We start from the raw sequence: 24,758 nt of genomic DNA on the forward strand, positions 1-24,758 counted from the left end.
TGGTTTGCCTTGAACTACTTGGAAGATAATAAAATAGAACTCCAAAGAGCCTTAGTCAGCACTGCAGTGGAATATGTGATGAATGTTGCATACTAAAAGTTAAAATACTATTTCAGGAGAGATGTGAAGTAGGTCCAGGGTTCTTAGGAAAGTGATCAAATGATTACACAAAAGGAAAAATTCACAACATTCAGTTCAAAATGCAGCTGCGACTTCTGTTTTGTGTCTCAATTTTCTCTATTTCAATTCACTACCATTTAGAACTCCAGAATTACATAAAAGCATGACACAATTCTGAGGAGAGGAAACCAACAGCTGCGTTCTTAAAAGTTTTTATTTTTTTAATGTATTCTATAAAACTGCTTGTTCTCTGCTGTGGGTTTTCAGTGGAATAATCTACTTCAGGAATAAAACAATATATTACATAGCTGTTTGAATGTCTTTGTCCATTTAGTTTGCTATAACAAAATACCCTAGCCTTGGTGTCTTATAAACAACAGAAATTTCTCACAGCCCTGAATACTGAAAAGTTCAAGATCAAGGCACCAGCAGATTCAGTGTGTAGTGAGAACCCACTTCCTACTGCATAAATTGTACTTTTCACTATCTTTTTGCTTTGTCATCGTGTAGTAGATAAGGGTAAGGGAGCTATCTGGGCCTCTTTTATAAGGGCACTAATCCGAATCATGAGAGCTTCATCCTCAGATACCATCACATTGGGGATTAGGTTTCAATATATGAATTGAGGGTTGGGAGATACAAGCATTCAATCTATAGCGCTGACCATATGATACAGGGAGAAAATCAGTGTTTTTCTATATAACTCAATTTCTAAATTATCAACTACCATTGATTTTTTTTTTTATTGATCCATTTATTTTCTCCTTTAGATTAGTATTACTTGATAGGTTTACCTGTACTGTTGTTATTCAGGCTTCTCTGCTAGTGAGATTCTTCTTTTTCATTTATTTATTATAAAAAGTTATAAATACACTGAAAAATAGATAGTACAACACACTTCCATATGCCCATCACTTAGGTGTTCAACTGTTATCATGGTTTTGCCACATTGGTTTCATTTATCCTATTTTCTTTCACCTTCATTTGCTAAGGTATTTTAAAGCAAATCTCTAGCATTTCAGTATAGGTATCCTGATATATTTCTAAATGCATCTCTAAAAAAAAAATAAAGATATTATAGAACCAAAATGCCATTCTCACACCTAAAATTAACATTTATTCCCTGGTGTCATCTATTAGACCGAATTCAGGTTTGCTTCATTGTCTCAAGAATATCTTGTTTTAGGGATGTCTTATGCACACCAGGATTCAAAGTTTCTGAACCATATTTGATCATTTTGTCTCTCATGTCTAATATGATCTAGGGCAGTTCCTCTTCTCATCCTCTCTCCCCACCTTTTTAGATGTGTCATGGACTAGTTATAGGAACTGGGTCATTTGCCCTATGAATTTCTCACATTTGAGATTTGTCTGTTTTGTCTTGGTGTCAGTGTGTTGATGATCTATTCCCTGTATTTCTTACAAATGGAAGTTAGCTCTAGGGGCCTGACTAAAATCAGACCTCAGTGTTTTGGCAAGAATGTTTAGGAGGTGGCTAATATTATATCATATCCAGAGGCCTGCTGTATCTGGCTATGCCACTTGTAATGCTACAAGACCCCACTGATGGTCATGTCAGTATCAAATATTCCATCCATTGTGGCAGAATGGTGAAATTGTTATCTCTTCCACATTTATTAACAGGAATTCTGTAAGGAAGACTACCTCATCAAGTACGGCCGTTTGAGGTTACTCTGAAATATGCTTTGTGTGAGAGACTGTCAAGTACTTTCATAATATCATGTTCTTGGTAAAAGATAGTGAGTTGGAATCAGAATAAAAAGAATTGAGAATCTTTCGTTTTAATGAATTTTACAATGAAATTCTGAGTTCTATAGCAAAATGTGAATGAGTGCTTTTCTTTTACAATTAAGAATATGGACCCCAGTTCTCTGAAAGTTAAAGGTTGTATATGTGAAAGCCTGTTACAGACTAGAATCAAGTAGTGGAGAGGAAAGAGTATTAGATTAGGATTTAAAAATCAGGGGATTTCTAGAGTCAATTTGGCCCAGCTCCTGAATGTCTAAATCCATCCATCCTTTATAGGCTGAGTATTTTGTGTAAATTTCCCTAAAATATTGTCAGTGTTTTCATGAAATTGGATGTAGACTAAAGAAATCAAAGTTGTATGTTATAGTACAACTTAATGCTTAAATATCTTTAAAGACAGAATTCTTTATTGAATATCATTCTTTTTATTTAAATTGTACTTTATGGGAGTCTGTTGATCAGCAAGTCTCATAATACCTCGTTTAAACTTCATGTCTTCATGTTCTCATAGAGTAGAACTACTGAATCAAATAGTACTGAAAAATGGCATATTTATTTGTCCTGTTCCATTTTACCTTAAGCCAGATCGTTTTCATTCATCTTCTGAATTTGTTTGTTGTGGGGAAAGTAACCTTGATATCAAATAAAAATTAAAGGGATGCCTGAGTGGCTCAGTTGGTTAAGTGTCTGACTTCGGCTCAGGTCATAATCTCAGGGTCCTGGGATCCAGCCCTGCGTAGAGCCCCATGCGGAGCCCAGCCTTGGGCTCCAGGGTCAGCAGGGAGTCTGCTTTTCCCTTGATCTCTGCCCCTTCCCCCAACCCATGCACTCTCACTCTGTCTCAAATAAATAAATAAAATATTTTAAAAAATGAAAATAAGCCAATGTTCTTAGTTTAGTGACCATCTCTAGAGAGCCTCTAATGTTATTTAAGACGTTTAAAAGTTTATGCTAGTATGATTTCTCATAGGCAAACCCTTGCTATGGTTATACTGTGTATTTTTAAATAATAATACTGTGGGTCTTTTCTGAAAGACAGAGAATGCTGTTATAAAAGGATACCTCAGGGGATCCCTAGGTGGCGCAGTGGTTTGGCGCCTGCCTTTGGCCTAGGGCGTGATCCTGGAGACCAGGGATCAAATCCCACGTCGGGCTCCCGGTGCATGGAGCCTGCTTCTCCCTCTGCCTGTGTCTCTGCCTCTCTCTCTCTCTCTCTCTCTCTATCATAAATAAATTTTAAAAAATTTAAAATAAATAAATAAATAAATAAAAGGATACCTCAAAAGACCATAGATAAAATCAGTATGCTTATTTTTAGTCAGTTGAGCTAAGATTCAAAGCTAATTACTCATCAGGTCTCTAAAATGATTTTAGTATTGAAAATTACATTTTCCCCAGGTTTTAGCATCAAAACAAACCAAGAAACAAAAACAAGAAAAATCCATTGCATTTTCCTACCTGTAGAACAGATGCTTTTGGAACACCTGTTCCAAAGAAAGGTTCTTCCTACTCTCTTTAAGTTGTATTTGCTGAGTAATAGGGTTACTATTTCACTATTTGGATGAAGATAGTGCTATTTTTTATTTAATTTTTTTTTTAAAGAGCTCTCTAGGCAATTGTGTTTCAGCTGTTGCCTCCTCACCTTCATTTAATGCAGCCAGAAGACCCTGGGCTTGGACCCCACCATGCACCCTTTGTCCTGTTCCCTTGCTTGTTAAATGCTGTGTGTGCTAGAAAGTCGTGGAGCACTGAATTAGTGGGGTTGAAACTCTGCTCTTTGAAGGCCACAAAGCTAGTATATTCTCCTTCCTCCCTCTGCCGGACACAGAATGATTTTTGTCTTTTAAGGAATTTCAATTATTTCACCCAGTATGCTGCTTGGATTTACCATCTTACCTTTATTCAGGTCAATAAATGCCTATTGAGTATCTTTTAAGTACCAGGTATTGTTCATTCTGAATTTATAGAAGTTTCATATCTTATGGTAAGAAACTCTTATTGAATAACTTCAGTACATTTAATGAAGTTAAGGTAAAGTTCAGTTCTGAATTTATTAGATTTGAGGTTGTAACTCTAATGTTTTTTTCTGACATTTTAAATATGATCTAACTTAGAAGTTCCTATAAAGCAAATGAAAACTGGCTCCTTATAAGGAATTTCAGTACTTTCTGCAGGCTAAGATAACTAACCACAAATGCAGTGAAATCAGTGGACCTGCATTTAGATTTTATTCAGACTAACTTTCCAACTCTCAAAAACCCAAGCATGTATTTTTTGCATAGTTAGTTCCAAGTTTATTTTCATAAAGTCAAAAAAGGCATGTGATATTTAAGTTTTGGCCCTACTATTTGTTAACTGTCTGGCTTTGGTGAATCACTACCTCTCTTAGCCTCAGATGGAGGTAATTATGATGGAATGCTTCAGAATTATTAAATTTATAGCTGAATTCAGAGATATTGTGAGTATAGTCTATCTCCTTTAATAAAGTGCTCTCCCAATGATTTTTGTTATTAGACAAGGGATGGGACATGGAAAGAGTGAACACAAGACCAAACAATCTTTGCTACATCTCAATTCCCTCCTTTACATAAGGATGGAACCAGTTATGCTGCATTTTAGCCTGGCTACTGAACTGTGGCTGGTTAGAGGTTCCATTCCAGTGGTGGTCAGATGATATTAAAAAAAAAAAAAAAAAAAGTTGTTACTACTTAACTGCTCTACATACTTTCTTAACTTTTTAGGAGACTCTGGATACATCTTTTCTGATGGTTAAGTCGGCTGTCTCTGCCCCACCCCCCTTTTAAAACAGCTTTTACAAGACATTTATAGCCCATATATTTAAAGTGTATAATGCAGTGGCTTTTGGTATATTCAGAGTTAGGCATTCATTACCACAATCACTTTTTTTAGAATATTTTCATTATTACCCAAAAAGAAACCCTTCACCTTAAGCCATCACTCCTCAATCCTGCCACCATCACCCCCCCCCCCCCCCCATTCTCCACCCTAAGCAGTCACTAATCTACTCTTTCAGTCTCTATAGACTTGCCTATTCTGGGCTTTCATATGAAAAGAATCCAGCAAGGGACTCCTGGGTGGCTCAGTGGCTAAGCCTCTGCCTTCAGTGTGATCCTGGAATTCCAGGATCAATTCCTGCATCAGGCTTCTTGCAGGGAGCCTGCTTCTTCCTCTGCCTGTGTCACTGCACCTCTCTCTCTCCGTCTCTCATGAATAAATAAATAAAAATCTTAAAAAAAAAAAAAAGAATCAGACAATATGTAGTCCTTTGTGATTGGCTTTGTTCTACCTACCATGATATTTTCAAGGTCTATCTATGTTTCTCTTTTATAATGAAGAGATATTAAAGTTCCTAGCAGCATACTGACCTATCCTGTGGGAAGAAGAGATTAAATGATTTTTTTTTTAATAAAGTTGATTCATATTCCAGGACTGGTTGTCAGTCACAAATGATGAAAAAAGCACTGTAAATAGTTACTGTAGCTGCAAACCAAAGAATGGTGTTCTAACACTGAATGTGGAAAAGATTCATGTCTCAGCATTCTTTTTAGCTGCATTTGTGTATGTGAATAATGTCATAATTATTGGTACATCATTCAGTATGGATAATAAGATAATAATAACTCTGTGGGACTAATGTAACTAAAACGGTTGCACCACTGTTGTTTTTATTGGCTATTTTCCTCTTGTAACTAATTTTCCTGCTAAATATTCTGCATAATTCAGACATTATTATAAAATGTCTGTGGGTACATGCTAATGTGTTTTTTTTTAAGAGTTTATTTATTCATGAGAGACAGAGAGAGAGGCACAGGCAGAGGGAGGAGCAGGCACCATGCAGGGAGCTGATGGGGGACTCCATCCCAGGTCTTCAGGATCACACCCTGGGCGGAAGGCGACGCTAAACCGCTGAGCCACCCAGGCTGCCCCTAATGTTTATTTTTATGTGAGCTTGATGAGCTAAAGCTTAGGTGTTTTATTTGGGGATAACCAATGATTATTTGTATAAATGTTGGAAGCAGGATGCACAGAAATATAATCTTCAGAGCATATTCCCTCCAATTTTGTGGATGTAGTTTAAAAAGCAGGGTGGTGGTGGGGGGAATAGCCTTTTGACTTTGAAAAACCCAGCCTCTCTGTGCCTCAGGTTCTTCCTCTGTAAAGTAGAGCAGTTGGACTATGATAATTAGTACTGATGATCTTTAACTCTGTGGCTCTCTGAAGGTAATTGGCAAAAGTATTACTGATGGTCCTAGAATACTTCCTACATTGCATCAAGATGTTAGCATTGTAATGCAGATTTCCTGTGCTCTAATTAGTTGTCTAATGTGGTGTCATGACAGAAGGCTAATGATTTGTCTTAGCAAAAATCATATTTTTCTGTACTAGAATTAGAAGCCATGGTCTATTATTCCAAATGGTCTGTTAATACAAAATAATTTAAAATAACACTTACCTAGAACATCTGTATATTAGATAAATTGGTTCAGCTATGAGTGGCAAAAAACCCAAAACAACAAAGTGGCTTAAAACATTAAATTATATTTCTCACTCATGTAAAAGTTAGCATAAGTCTGGTATGGAGCTTCATGGCATCAGGGACCTCTTACCAATTGTCCCTTTTTCCTTTTTGGCACTCTACCCTCTCTCTTGGGTGTAAACCATATTCTTACTGAGCAAGGTGGTGGCATCTGCATTACAGGAAGCAGGATGGAGAAAGGGATGAAGCAGAAAATAGAAGGTACCTTCAGTGCCCTGTAAGCATGATTTCCATATATTTCCATGTAAATCCATGAGACAGGTGGCCATGAGTAGCTTCGAGGAAAGCTAGGAAGTATGGCCATGTGTCTATTTTATTCCAAATTCTACCTACCATGGAAGAAAGGGAGAAAAGATATTGGGAGGTGGGGAGTCTGCTAGTCTGGTTAATGATTAACAAAGGGAAAACTAAGGGGCATTTGCCATTGTATCTTTCCACCAAAGAAGTGTTTTATATTTCTGTACATGATCCTGGTTCTTAAAATGAAAATGTCATTTTACAGGTGAAGAGCTGACAATGTAATGGGAACATCTCAAGAATATATGATTCTCTTTTCTGTAATTGAGTTAATGCACAGAATCTTTCAAGAGAAGACTGCTAGATATATTTCATAGTTTGAATTCATGAACTGATATTATGATTTATGAGCTAGCCTCTTGTGAGTTTGGTTAGTATGGATTTTTCCCACTGAGCCCAGTAGCCCCTAAGAAAACTGATCAAACAGAAAGTAGACCTAACCCTAAATATACAGTGACTTTACTTACTTTTACAGGGCAGGAACATATGCCCTGTAAGACTTCATCTGACCTGAGCCACCCATCTCTTATCCTTGATCTTGAAGGGGGAAAAAATTACAAACTTGTAAATGTCTTTACTATATCCATATACAAAGTCAAAATAATAGTATTTTGCATGATGAAGATTAGTAGTGGTCTTATAAAATGTTTTTATATAGGAAAGAACTTCCAGGGCTAATGATATTGCAAGTCTTGACTCTTAAAAACTCATTTTGAGAGAATTATTCACTGTTCTGGAATGGTTGTGACCTTTTCAGAATTTTTAAAAATCCAAAATCAGCAGAACCAGACTCACCCCCAGAATATTGAACTAACATGTTTCATTTGTGCCATTATCTCAGCTGTTCCATAGTCTGCCTGAAATCAACCTAACGATGAAGTCTTCTCATATCTGTCCTAAAAGAACAAAGTGATCCCAGTAAACAAAGGAGAGACTTTGAGGCCATGCATAGGACCATAATATCTGGGATCCCTGGGTGGCGCAGCGGTTTGGCGCCTGCCTTTGGCCCAGGGCGCGATCCTGGAGACCCGGGATCGAGTCCCACATCGGGCTCCCGGTGCATGGGGCCTGCTTCTCCCTCTGCCTATGTCTCTGCCTCTCTTTCTCTCTCTGTGACTATCATTAATAAATAAAAATTAAAAAAAGGACCATAATATCTAGAAACTTAAGGTAATTATCACCAGTGTCAAAGAACCAGGCAGCCTGAATACTTTGCTGGTTTCATAACTATTTGGGATTTGCTGAGTTAGTTGTGAGCATCTTAGATGCTATTTTATGACTGTAGAATTCTACAAAATTAAGATCTAAAAACTGATAGGCTTTTCATTTACACAGATTAGACATCTAGAAGCAGTTGTTGAAGATATGTAGCTAAACAAATTCAGAATTCCCTACTCCAAATCACTTTAGAAAGCAGTCCACTCATGGCTCAGGCTCAAAGATTTGGGTTGAAACAAAGTGGCGCAGGAAATTGTAGCCTAGGCTCAAATTGTCCTTGATGCAAGAAACCTCAGACACCAACTCAATGCTAACCTCACACCACAGAACTAGAGAAGATCTTGATAATGCTGATGAACACTCTGTACCAGGTACACTTTCCAGAGACAGATGTTGTTAACTTACCACATGAGGAAATTGAGACTTGCCTGCAGTCCTAGCGAGGGGAGTAGCTAAAGTTGACTCTACACTTAATGCCTCTTCTTATGGCATCATCCATAGAGCTTACTTATTGTGATGGAGCCCTCTGATTTACCATCATTTCCTGGCTGGTGAATTTCTAAACCACATATATATTGCTTTCTCTTATTTTTAAGGTTGTACAATAACAGACTCTTCAAACAGAATCTTTTTCATTTGTTAGCTTGTTCCTGTTTTATCACTCTAGAAGTGCTTGTGGTTTATTTAACTTTTTTAGGTTTTAGTACATATAATTTATGCCTTGTAACTTTTCTTCTTCAGGGATTCATAGTTCATGTAAAAATTCTGAAAAACCATTACCTTTACTGGGTAATTGAGAATTCCCCATTAAATTTCTGGAATTAATGTGCTCAAAGAACTCTCAAGAATAGGAGGTAACCTGTAAAGGTTTATAGAGAACCTTCTTGCCATGTATCCCAAAGTAACTTGGATAGGGTCTAGAGACTGCACTTTCTCAGTGGTTCAGGGTTTGAATTAGATCACCCACCACTCAGCCACTTTTATGCTACAATTTACAAAAGGGGTCCCATATATAAAGGAAATTATATATATATATATAAAGGAAATTAGTGCCTTCTAATAACCTTTTGTATACTTGAATGTAATTATTAAGTTAACTTACCTATAGACTGAACAAAATCACATCCTTTAATTTAAAAACAAATTTATCTTTCATGACTGCTCCGTTAAACAGAGTTGTATTGATTTCTGTCTGGTACTCTGTGTTTTTCCAGGGTATTATAATTGTTGATAAATTTTCTGTGGGCAAATGCTTTAAATACAACTGGCTTCTCCAGAAGATGTTTACCCAACATTCCCCTTTATTTAAAGACTGACTCTTTTTCTGTCTTTAGGGCCACTCTTGCTCCTTATTTCAGGATATTTTCTTGGTTATTGCATACACTCAGCAATTCCCAAGGCAAGTTTTCAATATTCAGTGCTGTTTCCAGAAATGCCATGACATTTTCAGAATAAAATAAGCTTTGATTAATTTTAATTTAAAAAAAAAACAGTTCTTTGTCACAGATTGGAGAAGACTAAAGAGACATAACTAAATGTGACATAAGATCTTGGATTGGATCCAAGAAAAGAAAAAGAACATCAATAGAAAAACTAGTGACATTTGAATCTGCAGTTTAGTTAATAGTATTGTACCAGTGTTGATTTCCTGTCCTTATACCATGGTTGTGTAAGAATTTAACTATAGAGGAAGCTAGATGAAGAGTTTATGGTAACTTGTGCAACTTTTCTGTAAATCTAAAGTTATTTCAAAATCAAAAGTTTAAATATATATATATATATATATATTTTTTTTTTTTTTCCACAGTTCCAAATTGGCAATTCTGGTGTTCGCCTTTCTTGAGTTTCTCTCAAAGGCACTGACAGTGACCCAGGATGTATCAGCATACTGACTGCCCAAATGAGCTTGTCATAGAAATCATTTTATTTGTGCATGCATTCAAACACTAATAGTCAGATACAAGCTTAGTAAGGTCTGTGGAAGGCAGCAAAATCTCATGGGATTCAGATAGGAGTTTCAGTCCCTCTTCCACCACTCAGTGGTTTCAGTTGGGAGTTAACTGGACTTTTTAAGTCTTAATTCCATCATCTGAATACAGAGTATAATACCCACCCCACAGTGATTTTAAGGATTAAATAAAATTTATGTAAATGCTACCCATAAACTCTAAAACACTATGCAAAATGCTTATTTTGGTTCATATCCTAAAGAATTGTTTGAAGAAAAAGGATTCTCCAGTTTCAGTAATTTTTGAGGTGATTTTTTTCCTAGATTAATTGTATTGCAGCACTGAGTGCAATCAAAATCCATAGGAGTTAACATTTATAATTGTGCTAATAATATTTTGAATCTTTTTCATTAACAATCATTTTGAGGGCAGCCCCAGTGGTGCAGCAGTTTAGCGCCACCTGCAGCCAGAGGAGTGATCCTGGAGACCCCTGAGTCACATCAGGGTCCCTGCATGGAGCGTGCTTCTCCCTCTGCCTGTGTCTCTGCCTCTCTCTCTGTCTCAATAAATAAATAAATAAATAAATAAATAAATAAATAAATAAATAAAATCTTAAATATATATATATATGAAACATTAAAAAAACAATAATTTGAGCTTGAACCAATATGATTAAGAAACATGAAGCAGTAAACTGAATATTATATATAGTCTATTTAACATAGAGATTTACATGCACATTATTTTTTCTTATTTAAGCCAATGTCTAGCCCTTTTGCTTTAGAAGTCATAACACTAAGAAAAGAATTTCAAATATGAAAGCTCCAAATTTGTTGATTTTTCCTGAAATTTAAAGTAAAAGCCATCAATGGAATCTATGTAGCTATTTTCAAGAAAGACCCTAGAAAGTTAAAATGTTCAGTCTACTAATTATATGAGACTTGTAATCCTGTAGTTTGTTTCCAAAAGTTATTCTATAATAAATTGGAAAAAAGGAGCTCAGTCAGAATATTTAAGTAGTGCTGCCAACTGTCTGTGGTAAAATTTTATTTTTTAATTTTATATCTGAGGGGTGTAAAGTTGGTTCTAGTCCATATTTTAGATGGTTAAATGCTCTGATTCAGTGTCTGGTGGAAGGCTGCTGTGTCACTTCAATCATATGTTAATTCTTCTTGCTGTGTCTGTCTCCTGATTTAGTTGCTTCACTAAAGCAGCCTCACATAGATCAACCAGGTTCTTTTTAAAAAAAAATCCCAATCTAAAGCCAAGACCAAAAGATCAAAGCAATAGAAGATCTTCTAGTGAAGTCAAAGCTGCTCATCAGTAGTCCCCAAGTGCTTACCTTTGAATAAGAGAAAAATGAAAACGATGAATTGTTACTGAATTGGTAAAATAAAGTAAAATCCTCAAGGAATGCATTTTCCAATTCAGTAAAAAGTAGTTTATTAGGAACAAATGGAGACTTCCTTAATATATGGTGTCAATGTGTCTGTCTCTGTGTCTCATGCTATGAACATTCTATTTATTGATAAACAGCAATCTCCTAAGATTACAAATAAGACAACAATATCCATTGTATTTTTAACATTGTTCTAGAAATATTAGACAACTCAGAGAAGAAATATATTTACTTGTAAAGGAAGAATTAAGATCATCATTAAATAATTAAGCAAATGTCGATTTAAGATGGGTAGCTATAGGATATTTATCTAATAAATCTTGTGGAAAATTTTCCTCACCATGTCTATCCAGATAAGGCCAAGATTTTAAACAGGTCCTTGAAATAATAATCAAATTTGAAAAATCCTTACAAATCGTTACAAATAAACACAGGGAACCTTTTTCTATCTCCATTTACAATTAAATTTCTTTTTTATTCTCTTATAATAAGTAATATGTTCACATATTATAAAATACAAAAGGTATTTTAAATAGCTATTCAGTGAAAAATCAGTCTTCCAGCCCTGTCAGAAATAGTCACTGATACCAGTTTTTTATGAATATCCTTCTAAGAGACATGTTTGACATATACAAAGCTAGCTTCTCAATCTTTTTACATTTATGGTAATGTACCACATAAACATTTTTATACCTTGTTTTTATTTTGTTTACTTAGTGATATTATCATGAAATGATGACAGATCAGCACAATCTACATTTTTAAAATCTTTTAGGGGCACCTGAGTGGCTCAGTGGTTGAGGATCTTCCTTTGGCTCAGGTCATGATCCCAGAGTCCTGGGATCAAGTTCCGCATCAGGCTCCCCGCAGGGAACTCGCTTCTCCCTTTGCTTGTGTCTCTGCTTCTCTCTATGTGTCTCTCATGAGTAAATAAATAAAATCTTTTTTTTAATAAATAAAATCTTAATAAATCTTTTTTTAAAGCTTTTTAAAAAATCATCTGGTGCTCATCATGACAAGTGCACTCTTTAATCCCCATCACTTATTGCATCCATGCCCCCACACACCTCTCTTCTCATAGTGGTCAGTTTGTTCTCTATAGTTAAGAGTCTGTTTCTTGGTTTGCCTCTTTTTTTCCCCTTTGTTCATTTGTTTCTTCAATTCTACATATGAATCACTGACCTTCACCTCCGAAACAATAATATGTTATATGTTAATTAACTGAATTTAAATTAAAAGTTTTTTAAATTCCACATGAGTGAAATCATATGGTATTTGTCTTTCTCTAACTGGCTTATTTTGCTTAGTGTTATATTCTTTAGCTCCATCCATGTTGTAAATGGCAAGATTTCATTTTTTATGACTAATATTCCATTGTATATTTATACATCATCTTTATTCATCAATCAATGGACACTTGGGCTGCTTCCAAATTTTGACTATTGTAAATAATGCTGCAATAAACATAGGGGTGCATGTCTCCCTTTGAATTGGTGTCTTTGTATTCTTTGGGTAAGTACCCAGTGGTGTGATTGCTGGATTGTAGGGTAGTTCTATTTTTAACTTTTTGAGGAACCTCCAGAGGCTTTCTAGAGTGGCTGCTCCAGTTTGCATTCCCACCAACAGTGCAGTAGGGTTCCTTTTTCTCCACATTCTCCCCAACACCTGTTGTTTCCTGTGTTGTTGATTTTAGCTGTTCTGACAGGTGTAAGGTGATGAGAGCTCATTGTAGTTTTGATTTGCATTTCCCTAGTGATAAGTAATAGTGAGCATCTTTTCATGTGTCTATTGGCCATCTGTATGTCTTTGGAGAAATATCTGTTCATGTCTTCTGGTCATTTTTAATTGGATTATTTTTTGGGTATTGAGTTTTAGAAGTTCTTTATATATTTTGGATACTAACCCTTTATTGGATATATTATTTGTAAATACCTTCTTCCATTCCATAGGTTGCCTTTTAGTTTTGTTGATTGTTTCCTTCTCTGTGCAGAAGCTTTTCAAAATTTTGGTATAGTCCCAATAGTTATTTTTGCTTTTGTTTCCCTTGCCTCAGGAGACATATCTAGAAAAAAATTGCTACAACTGATGTCAAAGAAGTTACTGCCCATGTTCATTTCTAGGATTTTAATAGCTTCAGGTCTCACATTTTGGTATTTAATCCATTTCAAATTTATTTTTTTATATGTTGCTGTCCAGTTTTCCCAACACCATTTTTTAAAGATTTTTTATTTATTTATTCATAGAGACAAAGAGAGAGACAGAGAGAGAGAGAGGCAGAGATACAGGCAGAGGGAGAAGCAGGCACCACGCAGAGAGCCTGACGTGGGACTCCATCCAGGGTCTCTAGGATCACGCCTGGGGCTGCAGGCGGCGCTAAACCGCTGCGCCACCGGGGCTGCCCAACACCATGTTTTTTGTTCTGTTTTGTTTTTTAAAGATTTTATTTATTTATTCATGAGACACAGAGAAGGAGAGGGAGAAGCAGGCTCCATGCAGGGAGCCTGATGTGGGACTCGATCCCAGGACTCCAAGATCACGCCCTGGGCTAAAGGCAGGCACTTAACCACTGAGCCATCCAGGTGTCCCTTGCAACACCATTTTTTGAAGAGACTGTTTCCCATTGGATATTCCTCCTGCTTTGCCAAAGATTAATTGGTCATGTAATTGTGGCTTTATTTCTGGGTTTTTCATTCTGTTTCATTATCTTTGTGTGTATTTTTGTGCCAGTACCATACTGTTTTGATTGCTACAGCTTTGTAGTATAACTTGAAGTCTGGAATTGTGCCTCCAGCATTGTTTTTCTTTTTCAGGTTCCATACAAATTTTAGGATTGCTTGTTCTGGCTCTATGAAAAATGTTGTTGGTATTTTGATAGGGATTTCATTAAATGTAGATTGCTTCGGGTAGTATAGACATTCTAACAATATTTTTTCTCCCAATCCATGAGCATGGAATGTCTTTACACTTCTTTGTCATTTTCAGTTGCTTTCATCAGTATTTTATAGTTTTCAGAGTATAGGTCTCTCACCTCTTCAGTTAGGTTTATTCCTAAATATCTTATTCATAGCATTTTTTTTTAACAATTGTAAATTTAGGCTGTGGTGATAAACTATAACCAGTTACATATTTAGGTTGCTTCTAGCCTTTTGGCTATTATAAGCAGGGCTGCAAAGACCCTGGTACATATGTGGTTTTGAGTACACATGTAAGCATATTTGACTGTTAAATTATTGGGGCACCTGCATGGCTCAGTCAGTAAGCATCTGACTTTGGCTCAGGTCATGATCTTGAGGCCCTAGGATTAGCCCCATGTCTGACTCCCCACTCAGCAGGGAATCTGCTTGTCCCTCCCTCCCTCTCTGGCCCTCCCCCCAGCTCACAAGTATAGGTACATGCACACTCTCAAGTAAATAAAATCCTTTTTTTTTTTTAAAGGAAGTTAAAATACTAAATGTAGAGTTGCTGAATCAATGTAAATCCATGTATAATTTTGCTAAGTTCTCGTGGAGGCTGATAGTTTTACTAATTGGCAATAATGTATGAGAGTGCTTGCTAATAAGTAATATCAACTATTGGGTAATATCAACTTTATGGTATATTAGATTCCTATATGAATTTGGACTGCTCTTCAGCTTTTTTGTATCTACCAGGGTAGGCTAGGTTATACCATAGTAACAAACAACCTCAGAATCTTAGTGGCTTAAAAAAATCTTAGTGGCTTAAAAAAATCTTAGTGGCTTATAATAAGAAATATCTTTCCTTTTGGTACAAGGCCATTAAAGGTCACTTGGAAGTTCTGTGCCATGACTTTCACTCAAAAACTTTGGCTAACAGAGTTGCTGTCATCTTGAACATTGCTGGTTGTCCCGGCTAAAGGAAAGAGGGCTCTGGAGAGTCTCACACCATCAATACAGTCATGCATGTATTGACTGTACATACAATGTACAGTCAATGTACATGAAAAAATGAAGGTGGAAGATGGAAAGATGAAGGTATTTGGCAAACAGCAGCTATGATTAACTACCATATCTCTATTCTGTCCTGTTAATCTGTCGGTTCATATGGTAGAAACACAAGTTTTTCTTTTTTGGAATGTGTCTGGCTGTTCTCTCATTTTCATATTTCCTATTGAACTAGAATTAGCTTCTCTAACCACCTTCTGCCCTCCAAAAAAGCCAAATTCTGTCAATATTTTTTATTTTGTTTGCATTAGATTTAAAGAAAATTGACATCTTTATAGTATTGAGTTTCCACTGCCAAGAAGTAGATACATGTTTTCAATTATTTACATCTTTTGTGTCTTTCATATTAATATATTGTTTATATTTATTAATAAGTATTCTTTTTTATTTTACTATCATCTGCAAATGGTTATTTTAATACCTTCTTGATAATTAGGTTGGTTTTCTTGAAGAAGTAGAAAAGATATAATTCCTTGAAATAATTTCTCAAATAACATATCCATTACAAAATCGAAAATTTTTTCAAAAAAGTTAATACTGAAGATTTTTCTTTTCATAATCCATCTTTGTATTCTAGTAAATAAGTAGATTACCATTACCCCAACAATAATCTATTTCCTCTGGCAACTGGAAGCTTTTACCAAATTTTTAAGAATTATATTTGTTTTATGCTCTGCAGGTGTCTATTATGCCCACATGCACAGGAACTCAGGAGATGATGAGCCATTAATGTAGAATATGATCTATCTCTAAAGAAAGAGGCTCACTGGCCCATTCATCAAACTTAAGAGATGTTGAAAATTAAACATCCCCAGGTAATTAGAGTTTTGAGTGACATAGGCATTGTTCTCCTATTGCATTTTGAATTCTTTTGTTGTGAGAAAAAACATGTTGTTTTCTTGGGGGAAAAATCCGATTATTTCTAAAAGTAAGCAGGTATTGTATTACACCTAAGGTTTGTTTCATGTTGAGAATGAGAACTTCTCATTGCATCTTATTTCTTTTCACTGCCTTTGTAATTCTGATGTGAAGTATTTTCCTTCCTTACAACTTGTTTCTCATTTCATACTCCTTTTATCTCAGCATTACTCTCCTCTTTTCCTACAATCCATACTCTTTAAGAGTTCCATCCTTAGTTAACCACAAGACTGTGAATTAAATAGAAGTTGGTCATTAAGTGCCGCTAAGAGATTATTTGTGAAATTATAAGGCATTTATGGTTGTGCTTGGGATAAAGGTCAGAGAGGAATAGAAGACATCAAATTTGAATACCTCACTGTTATCAAAGTAAATCTCATAAAAATTTGATGGAATGGGGCACCTGGGTGGCTCACTTGGTTTAAGCATCTTGCCTTCGGCTCAGGTCATGGTCCTGGGGTCCTGGGATGGAGCCCACATCAGGCTTTCCTGCTTAGGGGGAACCTGCTTCTCCCTCTCCCCACCCCCTGCTCATGCTTTCTCTCACTATCTCTCACTATCACTGTCTCAAATAAATAAATAAAATCTTTATAAATAAATAAATAAATAAATATCTGATAGAATGATTTAAACTGAATATGGAGACTTTATCATTACACAAAAATGGAGAAAAAGTCTTTATAGAGCCAACACAAAATAAGTAGTGGGAATATGACAGAGTAAAAAGAGACCCACTAAAATAACAAACATCTGAAATATAAAATGTTTAAGGAGACAGACTTCAGTTGTGGTCAGCAAAGATAGCACCACAGCTTGAATTTAGAACCTGGGCAACACCAACAAAGAGAAAAGCTTTATGTAAACCCAGAGAAAACAATGAATAATGAAAAATAAGAAAAAAAAAACTAAAATGCAGAAGGAATGGGATTATCAATAATAGGGCTGAAAAGGATAAATGACACAGTGACTATTAAAAACTGGCTAGGGGTAGCCCAGGTGGCCCAGCGGTTTAGCGCCGCCTTCGGCCCAGGGCATGATCCTGGAGACCTGGGATAGAGTCCCATGTCGGGCTCCCTGGATGGAGCCTGCTTCTCCCCCTGCCTGTGTCTCTGCCCCCACCCCCCCCCCTCTCTCTGTCTGTCATGAATAAATTAAAAACAAAAAAACAAAAAACAAAAAACCTAGCATTAATAGCATTAAAAAAAAATCCTGGTTAGAATTAAAAAAAAAAAAAACCTGGAAGCATGGTGATAAAAGTATTTAAAAATTTATATCCCTTAATTTTTTATTTATTTATGATAGTCACAGAGAGAGAGAGAGGGGCAGAGACACAGGCAGAGGGAGAAGCAGGCTCCATGCACCAGGAGCCCGACGTGGGATTCGATCCCCGGTCTCCAGGATCGCACCCTGGGCCAAAGGCAGGCACCAAACCGCTGCGCCACCCAGGGATCCCAAAAATTTATATCCCTTAAGAGAAAAAATGTCATAGGAATAGTGGAGTGGTCAATAAAATTGAGGCTAACTGGAAAAGATCAAGATTAAAGTACAGATGGAGGGATGCCTGGGTGGCTCAGCGGTTTGGTGCCTGCCTTCGGCCCAGGGTGTGATCCTGGAGATCTGGGATCCAGTCCCACGTCAGGCTCCCTGCATGGAGCCTGCTTCTCTCTCTCTGCCTGTGTCTCTGCCTCTTTCTCTGTATCTCTCATTAATAAATAAATAAAATCTTTTAAAAAATAAAATGAAATACAGATGGAATGGACAAATAGGTTATAATAAATCCTATATAACTAGTTTTTTGTTTCTGCAACTCTGCTTTAAATAATGGCAGGGGAAGGGGGGTGTTGCAAATAGGAAGAAAACTCCAGTAAAAGAAAATTTGAAGTTATTGTAGAGAAAACCAGACTTTTGCCTACAGATTGAGAGTTTGGCATGTACTTATTTTCCAGACTTGACACTTAAAGCCAGTATACTTATGCAGCCTGGGTAACTCAGTGGTTTAGCGCCGCCTTCAGCCCAGGGCATGATCCTGGAGACCTAGGATGGAGTCCCACATCGGGCTCCCTGAATGGAGCCTGCTTCTCCCTCTGCCTGTGTCTCTGCCTCTCTCTCATTCTCTCTCTCTCTCTCTGTCAATCACGAATAAATAAATAAATCTTTAAAAAAAGATTTATTTTTATGCAAGCAGTTAGTTGCACCTACCCTAAAAAATTTTCCATCTTAGGCTCCAAAATAAATATGCAAAAAGCAGTAGCTTTTTACTATGCCAGGAATGACCAGCTTAGAAAATATAATGGAAGAAAAAAGAAAGAAAATAAAATAGAAGAAAAGATCCCATTTATAATAACAACAAAAATATGTATAATAACTGGAAATAAACTAAAGGAAAGTATAACTCCTATATGAATAAAGCTATACAAATCTATTGAGAAGCGTAAAGTAAAACTAGAATAAATGAAAAATAAGGTCCCTAAAATAAGCTATAAATTTAATATAATTTTAGTCAACTTCCCAACAGTATATATTTTTTAATTTATCTAAATTTAATTTAATTAACATATAGTATATTATTAGTTTCAGAGATAGAATTTAGTGATTCATCAGTTGCACATAATACCCAGTGCTGATTACATCAAGTGCCCTCCTTAATGCCCATTACCCAGTTACCCCATCCCCCACCCACCTCCCCTCCAGTAACATTCGGTTTGTTTCCTATAGTTAACAGTCTCTTATGGTTTGTTTCCCAACAGGCTGCTTTATAAATTGCTTATGTGAAAAAAGATGGTATAAAAAAATAGCCTTGAAAATATTTTTTAAGACTATTAATGGAAATAATGTTCTATTGTGTATGAATTGTTGGTATGCTAGAACTGTATTAAAGCAAAACATTGGGAGCTGAAGCAGGCCATTATCATAGAAAAAGGGGAAGGGACTACAAGATCCAGGAACAGACTCAGGCATATATAAAAGTGACTCTGGGGGATCCCTGGGTGGCTCAGTGGTTTAACGCCTGCCTTTGGCCCAGTGTGTGATCCTGGAGTCCCGGGATCGAGTCCCACATCCAGCGCTCTGCATGGAGCCTGCTTCTCACTCTGCCTATGTCTCTGTCTCTCTGTCTCTGTCTCTCTCTCTCTCTGTCTCTCATGAATAAATAAATAAAATATTGTTTAAAAAAGTGACTCTGAAAAAGGTAGAATTTTTTTTTAAAGATTTTATTTATTTATTCAGGAGAGACACAGGCAGAGATACAGGCAGAGGGAGAAGCAGGCCCCATGCAGGGAACCCGACATGGGACTCCATCCCGGGTCTCCAGGATCACGCCCCAGGCTGAAGGCGGCACTAAACCTCTGAGCTATCCGGGCTGCCCAAAAAGGTAGAATTTTAAGACAGAAGAGAAAGAACTTTATAAATGCTATTGGAACAAATGACTAACCATTTGGAAAACCAATTTTAGGTCTTTTTTCCATGCAGTAGTTTCAAGATGGATTACAAATTTATTTATTTTTAAAGATTTTATTTATTTATTCATGGGAGACACAGAGAGAAAGAGAGAGAGGCAGAGACACAGGCAGAGGGAGAAGCAGGCTCCATGCAGGAAGCCTGACGTGGGACTCGATCCTGGGTCTACCAGGATCAGGCCCTGGGCTGAAGGCAGCGCTAAACCGCTGAGCCACCCGGGCTGCCCAGATTACATATTTAAATAAATTTATTTGTTTGTTTGTTTGTTTATTTAGATACATTATCTTATTTTATTCAAATACCAGTCTGATCACATATGGTCCAAGAACACTCAAATAATAAGCCACATAGAAAGAGATGTTAAAGATTGGTCTTCAAACATTATAGCCAATGATGCCACGCTTGCCTATGATCTCGCCAACATAAAACCACATCCACACCTCGTTGGCCACCAAACCATTCAGCAGAGCTTCCTTAACTGTGAGCTGTTTGAAGCTACCAGTTTGAGCACTCTTGACTATTTTTTTCAAGCTCTGAATAGCTGTTGGGATCTCAGCAGGGGTTGGAGGAACCAGCTCAACCCTGGCATAGTGCCAAAATGTGGCCAATCGAGGCTTCGAGTAAGTCACAGCAGCGTTCAGCAGCGCCAGAGCGGCGAGGTTACGGACGAACTGGGCCATGGCTCCCAGAGGGACGTCCCATCCCCCGCACGGCCGCTGAATACATATTTAAATTTATGATGCAGGGCAGCCCCGGTAGCGCAGCGGTTTAGCGCCGCCTGCAGCCCAGGGCGTGATCCTGGAGACCCTGGATCGAGTCCCACGTCGGGCTCTCTGCATGGTGCCTGTTTCTCCCTCTGCCTGTGTCTCTGCCTCTCTCTCTCTCTCTCTCTCTCTCTGTGTCTCTATGAATAAATAAATAAAGTCTTAAAAAAATAATAAAATAAATTTATGATGCAAAACCATGTTGGTATAAAGAATATAGATGAGAATTTCTATAATCTCAAATCAAAGACAAAAACCATAAGCGAGGGTCACAAACTTTGCGCAACAGGGCCAGGTAGAAAATTGAATTATTCAAGTGCACTTTGGTAGAAAACAAAATCATGTAATCCTTGATTTCTTTTATTTTTTGATAGAAGTAGAAATATTTATCTTCTTTGAGAAAAGTAACAGGATAAGTACAACAATAAGTGACCACTGACATTTGGTTCGGAGTTAGGGAGTGTTAGGGGGTGGTGGAAATTGTGACAAAGGAGAGCATACTGACCAAGGCCCAAGGATGCACTCACCCTAGTATGTAAGAATATCTCCTCCTCTCCTCCCTCCCATTTGTCCAACAACATGGCAGCTTGGAGGCCCCAAGGCCACTGAGCAATTGCTGCCATGCAAGAATGAAGCCCAGAATCATCAGATCTTCTGATCTTTTTCCGTGTAAAGCTAGTAGACATTGCAAATTATATATAAAATCTCCCAAATTTAAACTGTTATCTCAATTTTTATAACTTTGTATAGGCCAAACAAAATATATTCACAAGGCCAGATTCAGCATATAAGCCTCGAGTTTGTGAACTCCACTGTATAGTTTTGGTTTTGGCTTCATGATTATGCTTACCTCTTTAAATGAGTTGGGATGTGTTCTTTCTCTCAACCTCTCTGTCTGTCTGACTATCTCTCTCTGTATCAGTTTATCTGGCAGAGGAATTATCTGTACAAGTTTAGATGGAGTTCCACCTCCATTGCCATCAGGTCTGAGCTTTTATTGTGAAGACAGAGTTCTATATTTTCAGGATTTCTTCTTGAGCCAGTTTTGGTTGTTCATATTCCTGTAAAATGGTACATTTAATCTAGGTTTAAGTAAATTCTCTTATAGTTTTTTTTTAATATCAGCTTATCAGTAGCTTTTATCTCTTCCACACTTTAATATTGTATTGGTTAGTTGGTTGATTTCAGTTCCCCTGTAGATATTTTGTTTGTTTTAATTCACCTATTTTTGTTTGACCTATATTAATATCTTCTGTTTTATTTTGTTTGATTTGTTCTTTTTCTAGCTTCCAAAGTGAATTCTTTTGTTCATTTATTTTGATAATTCTTTTTAGATTGATAATATAAGATTGAAAATACGAATTTTTCTCTTAGTACAAGGCTTTTTCCTCCAATGTGATTAATTTCTAAATGGTCTGTAATTTGTTTTGATTACCTCTTGAACCCACATCATTTCAAAGATTATTTTTTGAATTTCCAAGTAGTTAGTTTTCTTTTGTTTACCTTTTGTTGAGTTAATTTTTCATTATGAGCACAGAATGTGATCTGTTTCTACCCTTTTAAATGTTCCTTATAACATAAACAATCAATTTATCTAAACATAGATATTCCAGAGTCATTTGAAAAGAATGTGTTTTCCTGTAAGACACAAAGTTCTAAATGTATATTATTTGTTAATGATATTTTTATATTCTCTCTCTCTTTTTAGGCTCCCGTGTTTTTACCAAATTCTTAGTGTGTTTCTAATAATGTTTGCTTCTGTATTTTGATGCTGTGTAAAGGTTTGTGTTTGTTATCTTTTTTATTTAAGATTTATTTATTTATTTATTTATTTATTTATTTATTTATTTATTTGAAAAAGAGAAAGAGTGCACAAGTGCAAGGACAGAGGGAGAGAATCTTCAAGCAGACTCCCTACTGAACACAGGGCTCAATATGGGGCTTGATCTCACCACCCATGAGATCTCACTACCCACCCATGAGCCTGAGCTAAAATCGAGTGTCGGATGCTCAACCAGCTGAGCCACCCAGGTGCCCCATTTCTGTTATATCTTATTTGGTTACATATACAGCTCTAATTTTTTAAATCACTATAAGACATCATTGTTCCTTGTAACCTTTTTCTGCCTTCATTTCTACTTGTCTGAAATTGGTACTCCTACAATATTTACCTGCAGTATTTTTACTCATTTTCTTATTGCCACCCTCATTTAGAAGATTCTTAGAATTGTTTTCAGTGTTTTCTTATAAGTAGCATATAGCTGATTATTGTTTTTATGTAGTCTTAGTCTTTTAATAAGGAGATTTAAACCATTTAATACCCTCATAATTAACTGCCTACCATTTTATTTTATATTTCTTTAATTTGCTTTCTTATGCCTACTCCCTTCCCTTTTTATCCATTTTAGATTTTACTAAAATGATCCAGTTTTCTTTGCTTCATTTTCTTCTCTCCTAGTCATGCAAATTATACATCCAATTTGTGGTTCGCTACATTTTAACAAACATATTGTGTTGTTTGATTTTTTTTGTTTAGTTTTTTTTTTGTTTTTTTGTGTAGATGCTTTTTATCAAGTTGATGAAGTTCCCTTCTATTCCTATATTTCTAGGAGTTTTTATATTGGGTGGATGTTGAATTTTGTCAGATGCGTTTTTTTGCATCAATTATCATGGTCATGTGATTTTTAAATTCTTAAGCTATTAATATGGTGATTAAATTGACTTTTAAAAAATATTAAGCCAGCTTTACATCCATGAAATAAGCTCCACTTAGTCCTAGTGTAAAATTCTTTTTATGTTGATGAATTCTACTTGCTAAATTTTGTTGAGAATTTTTGTGTTTATATTCATGAGACACTATCCTTATCTGCTTTGGCATCTGCTTTGGTCTTAAAAAATACCAATTCCTCTCTCTCTGTGTCTCTCATGAATAAATAAAATCTTTTTTAAAAAAAATCACACCTATTTATTGTATTTATAAGATTTTATTTATTTGAGAGAAAAAGAGCATGATCAGGGGGAAGGGGCAGAGGGAGAGGAAGAAGTAGACCCCCTGCTGAGCAGGGAGCCCAATGAGGGACTCAATCCTAGGATCCTGAGATCATGACCTGGGCTAAAAGCACATGCTTAACCAACTGAGCCACCCAGCTGCCCCAATATAGTTGTGATTTTATTTTTTATTTTTCTTTTAAAGATTTATTTATTTATTCATGAGACACAGAGAGATAGAGAGAGAGAGGCAGAGACATAGGCAGAGGGAGAAGCAGGCTCCCTGCAAGGAGCCCCATGCAGGACTCTATCCTGGACCCCAGGATCATGCCCTGACAGAAGGCAGACGCTCAGCCACTGAGCCACCTAGGCATCCCTAGTTGTGAATTTAAACAATTAAATGTTAGCACTGTGGGAAACTTGGCAAAATATAAGAAAGATCTGGGCAGCCCAGGTGGCTCAGCAGGGGCAGCCTGGGGGGGCTCAGCGGTTTAGCACTGCCTTCAGCCCAGGGCGTGATCCTGGAGACCTGGGATCGAGTCCCATGTCGAGCTCCCTACATGGAGCCTGCTTCTACCTCTGCCTGTGTCTCTGCCTCTCTCCCTGTGTCTCTCATGAATAAATAAATAAAATCTTTAAAAAAAAAAAAAAAAAAAGGAAGATCTGTTATTTTTTACAACTACCTATGAATCTACAATTATGTCAATAAAATATCAGGGAAAATTGTTTTATTCAAAAAAGAGAGTGAGAGGACAAATCTGCAAGTCTACAAGTAAAATTGTGGAAGGTTGGAGCTGTGGAGAATTAATTTGGGGGAGATAAGAACTGCAGGTGCTGTGGAGGGGATGGAGCTCTGCTTATGGAAACTACCACAGGTATCATAAGCAGTTTTAGAAGTCCACCACCAAGGTCATGCCTGGCTTAAAGGTGCTTCAGTGGGGAAGGAGGGTAGAGATGTGGGAGCAGACAGCACGGACTGAGGATCCCATGGGTCACAAGAAGGAGTGGTCCCAACATGCTGCACTGTTAACAGGCATAGGAGCAGATAAAATTATGGAAAATAATGAAGCTGAAAAGAAGAGGGAAAGAAAGATAATGGATCACGAAGTTGGACTTAGGGAACTCAGTGACGTATTAAAATGTAATAACATTCATTTCATGGGAGTCCCAGAAGATGCAAAGAGAGAAAAAGGGGCATGTTTATTTGAGCAAATTACAGCTGAAAACTTCCCTAATCTGGGAAAGGACACAGATAGCAAAATCCAAAAAGCACAGAGAACTCCCATTAAATTAAACAAAAGCCAGACATTGCCAAGGCATTTCATAGTCAAAATTCACAAAATACACACACAAGGAAAG

General features: G+C 36.7%; 2 protein-coding genes across 5 annotated transcripts in view; one reads left to right on the plus strand and one right to left on the minus strand.

Moving 5' to 3' along the window:
• The window catches only part of RNF24 (ring finger protein 24), an 81,508-nt gene that overhangs the window by 10,491 nt on the left and 46,259 nt on the right, over positions 1-24,758 (plus strand). Inside the window, exon 2 of one of the 4 annotated variants that reach the window (XM_025469402.3) lies at positions 15,953-16,088. The exons of the other annotated variants lie outside the window; for them this stretch is intronic. The gene's annotated coding sequence lies outside the window, so the exon portion shown is untranslated. The remainder of the gene's footprint in view (positions 1-15,952; positions 16,089-24,758) is intronic. 4 annotated transcript variants of the gene reach the window in all.
• Positions 19,803-20,351, minus strand: LOC112673649 (ATP synthase subunit g, mitochondrial-like). The gene has a single exon (XM_035706091.2). The coding sequence runs from the start codon at positions 20,325-20,327 to the stop codon at positions 20,022-20,024; it is 306 nt and encodes a 101-aa protein (XP_035561984.1). The 5' UTR covers positions 20,328-20,351; the 3' UTR covers positions 19,803-20,021.

This window comes from Canis lupus, chromosome 24, assembly GCF_003254725.2.
Source record: "Canis lupus dingo isolate Sandy chromosome 24, ASM325472v2, whole genome shotgun sequence".
NCBI classification, from domain to species: Eukaryota; Metazoa; Chordata; class Mammalia; order Carnivora; family Canidae; genus Canis; species Canis lupus.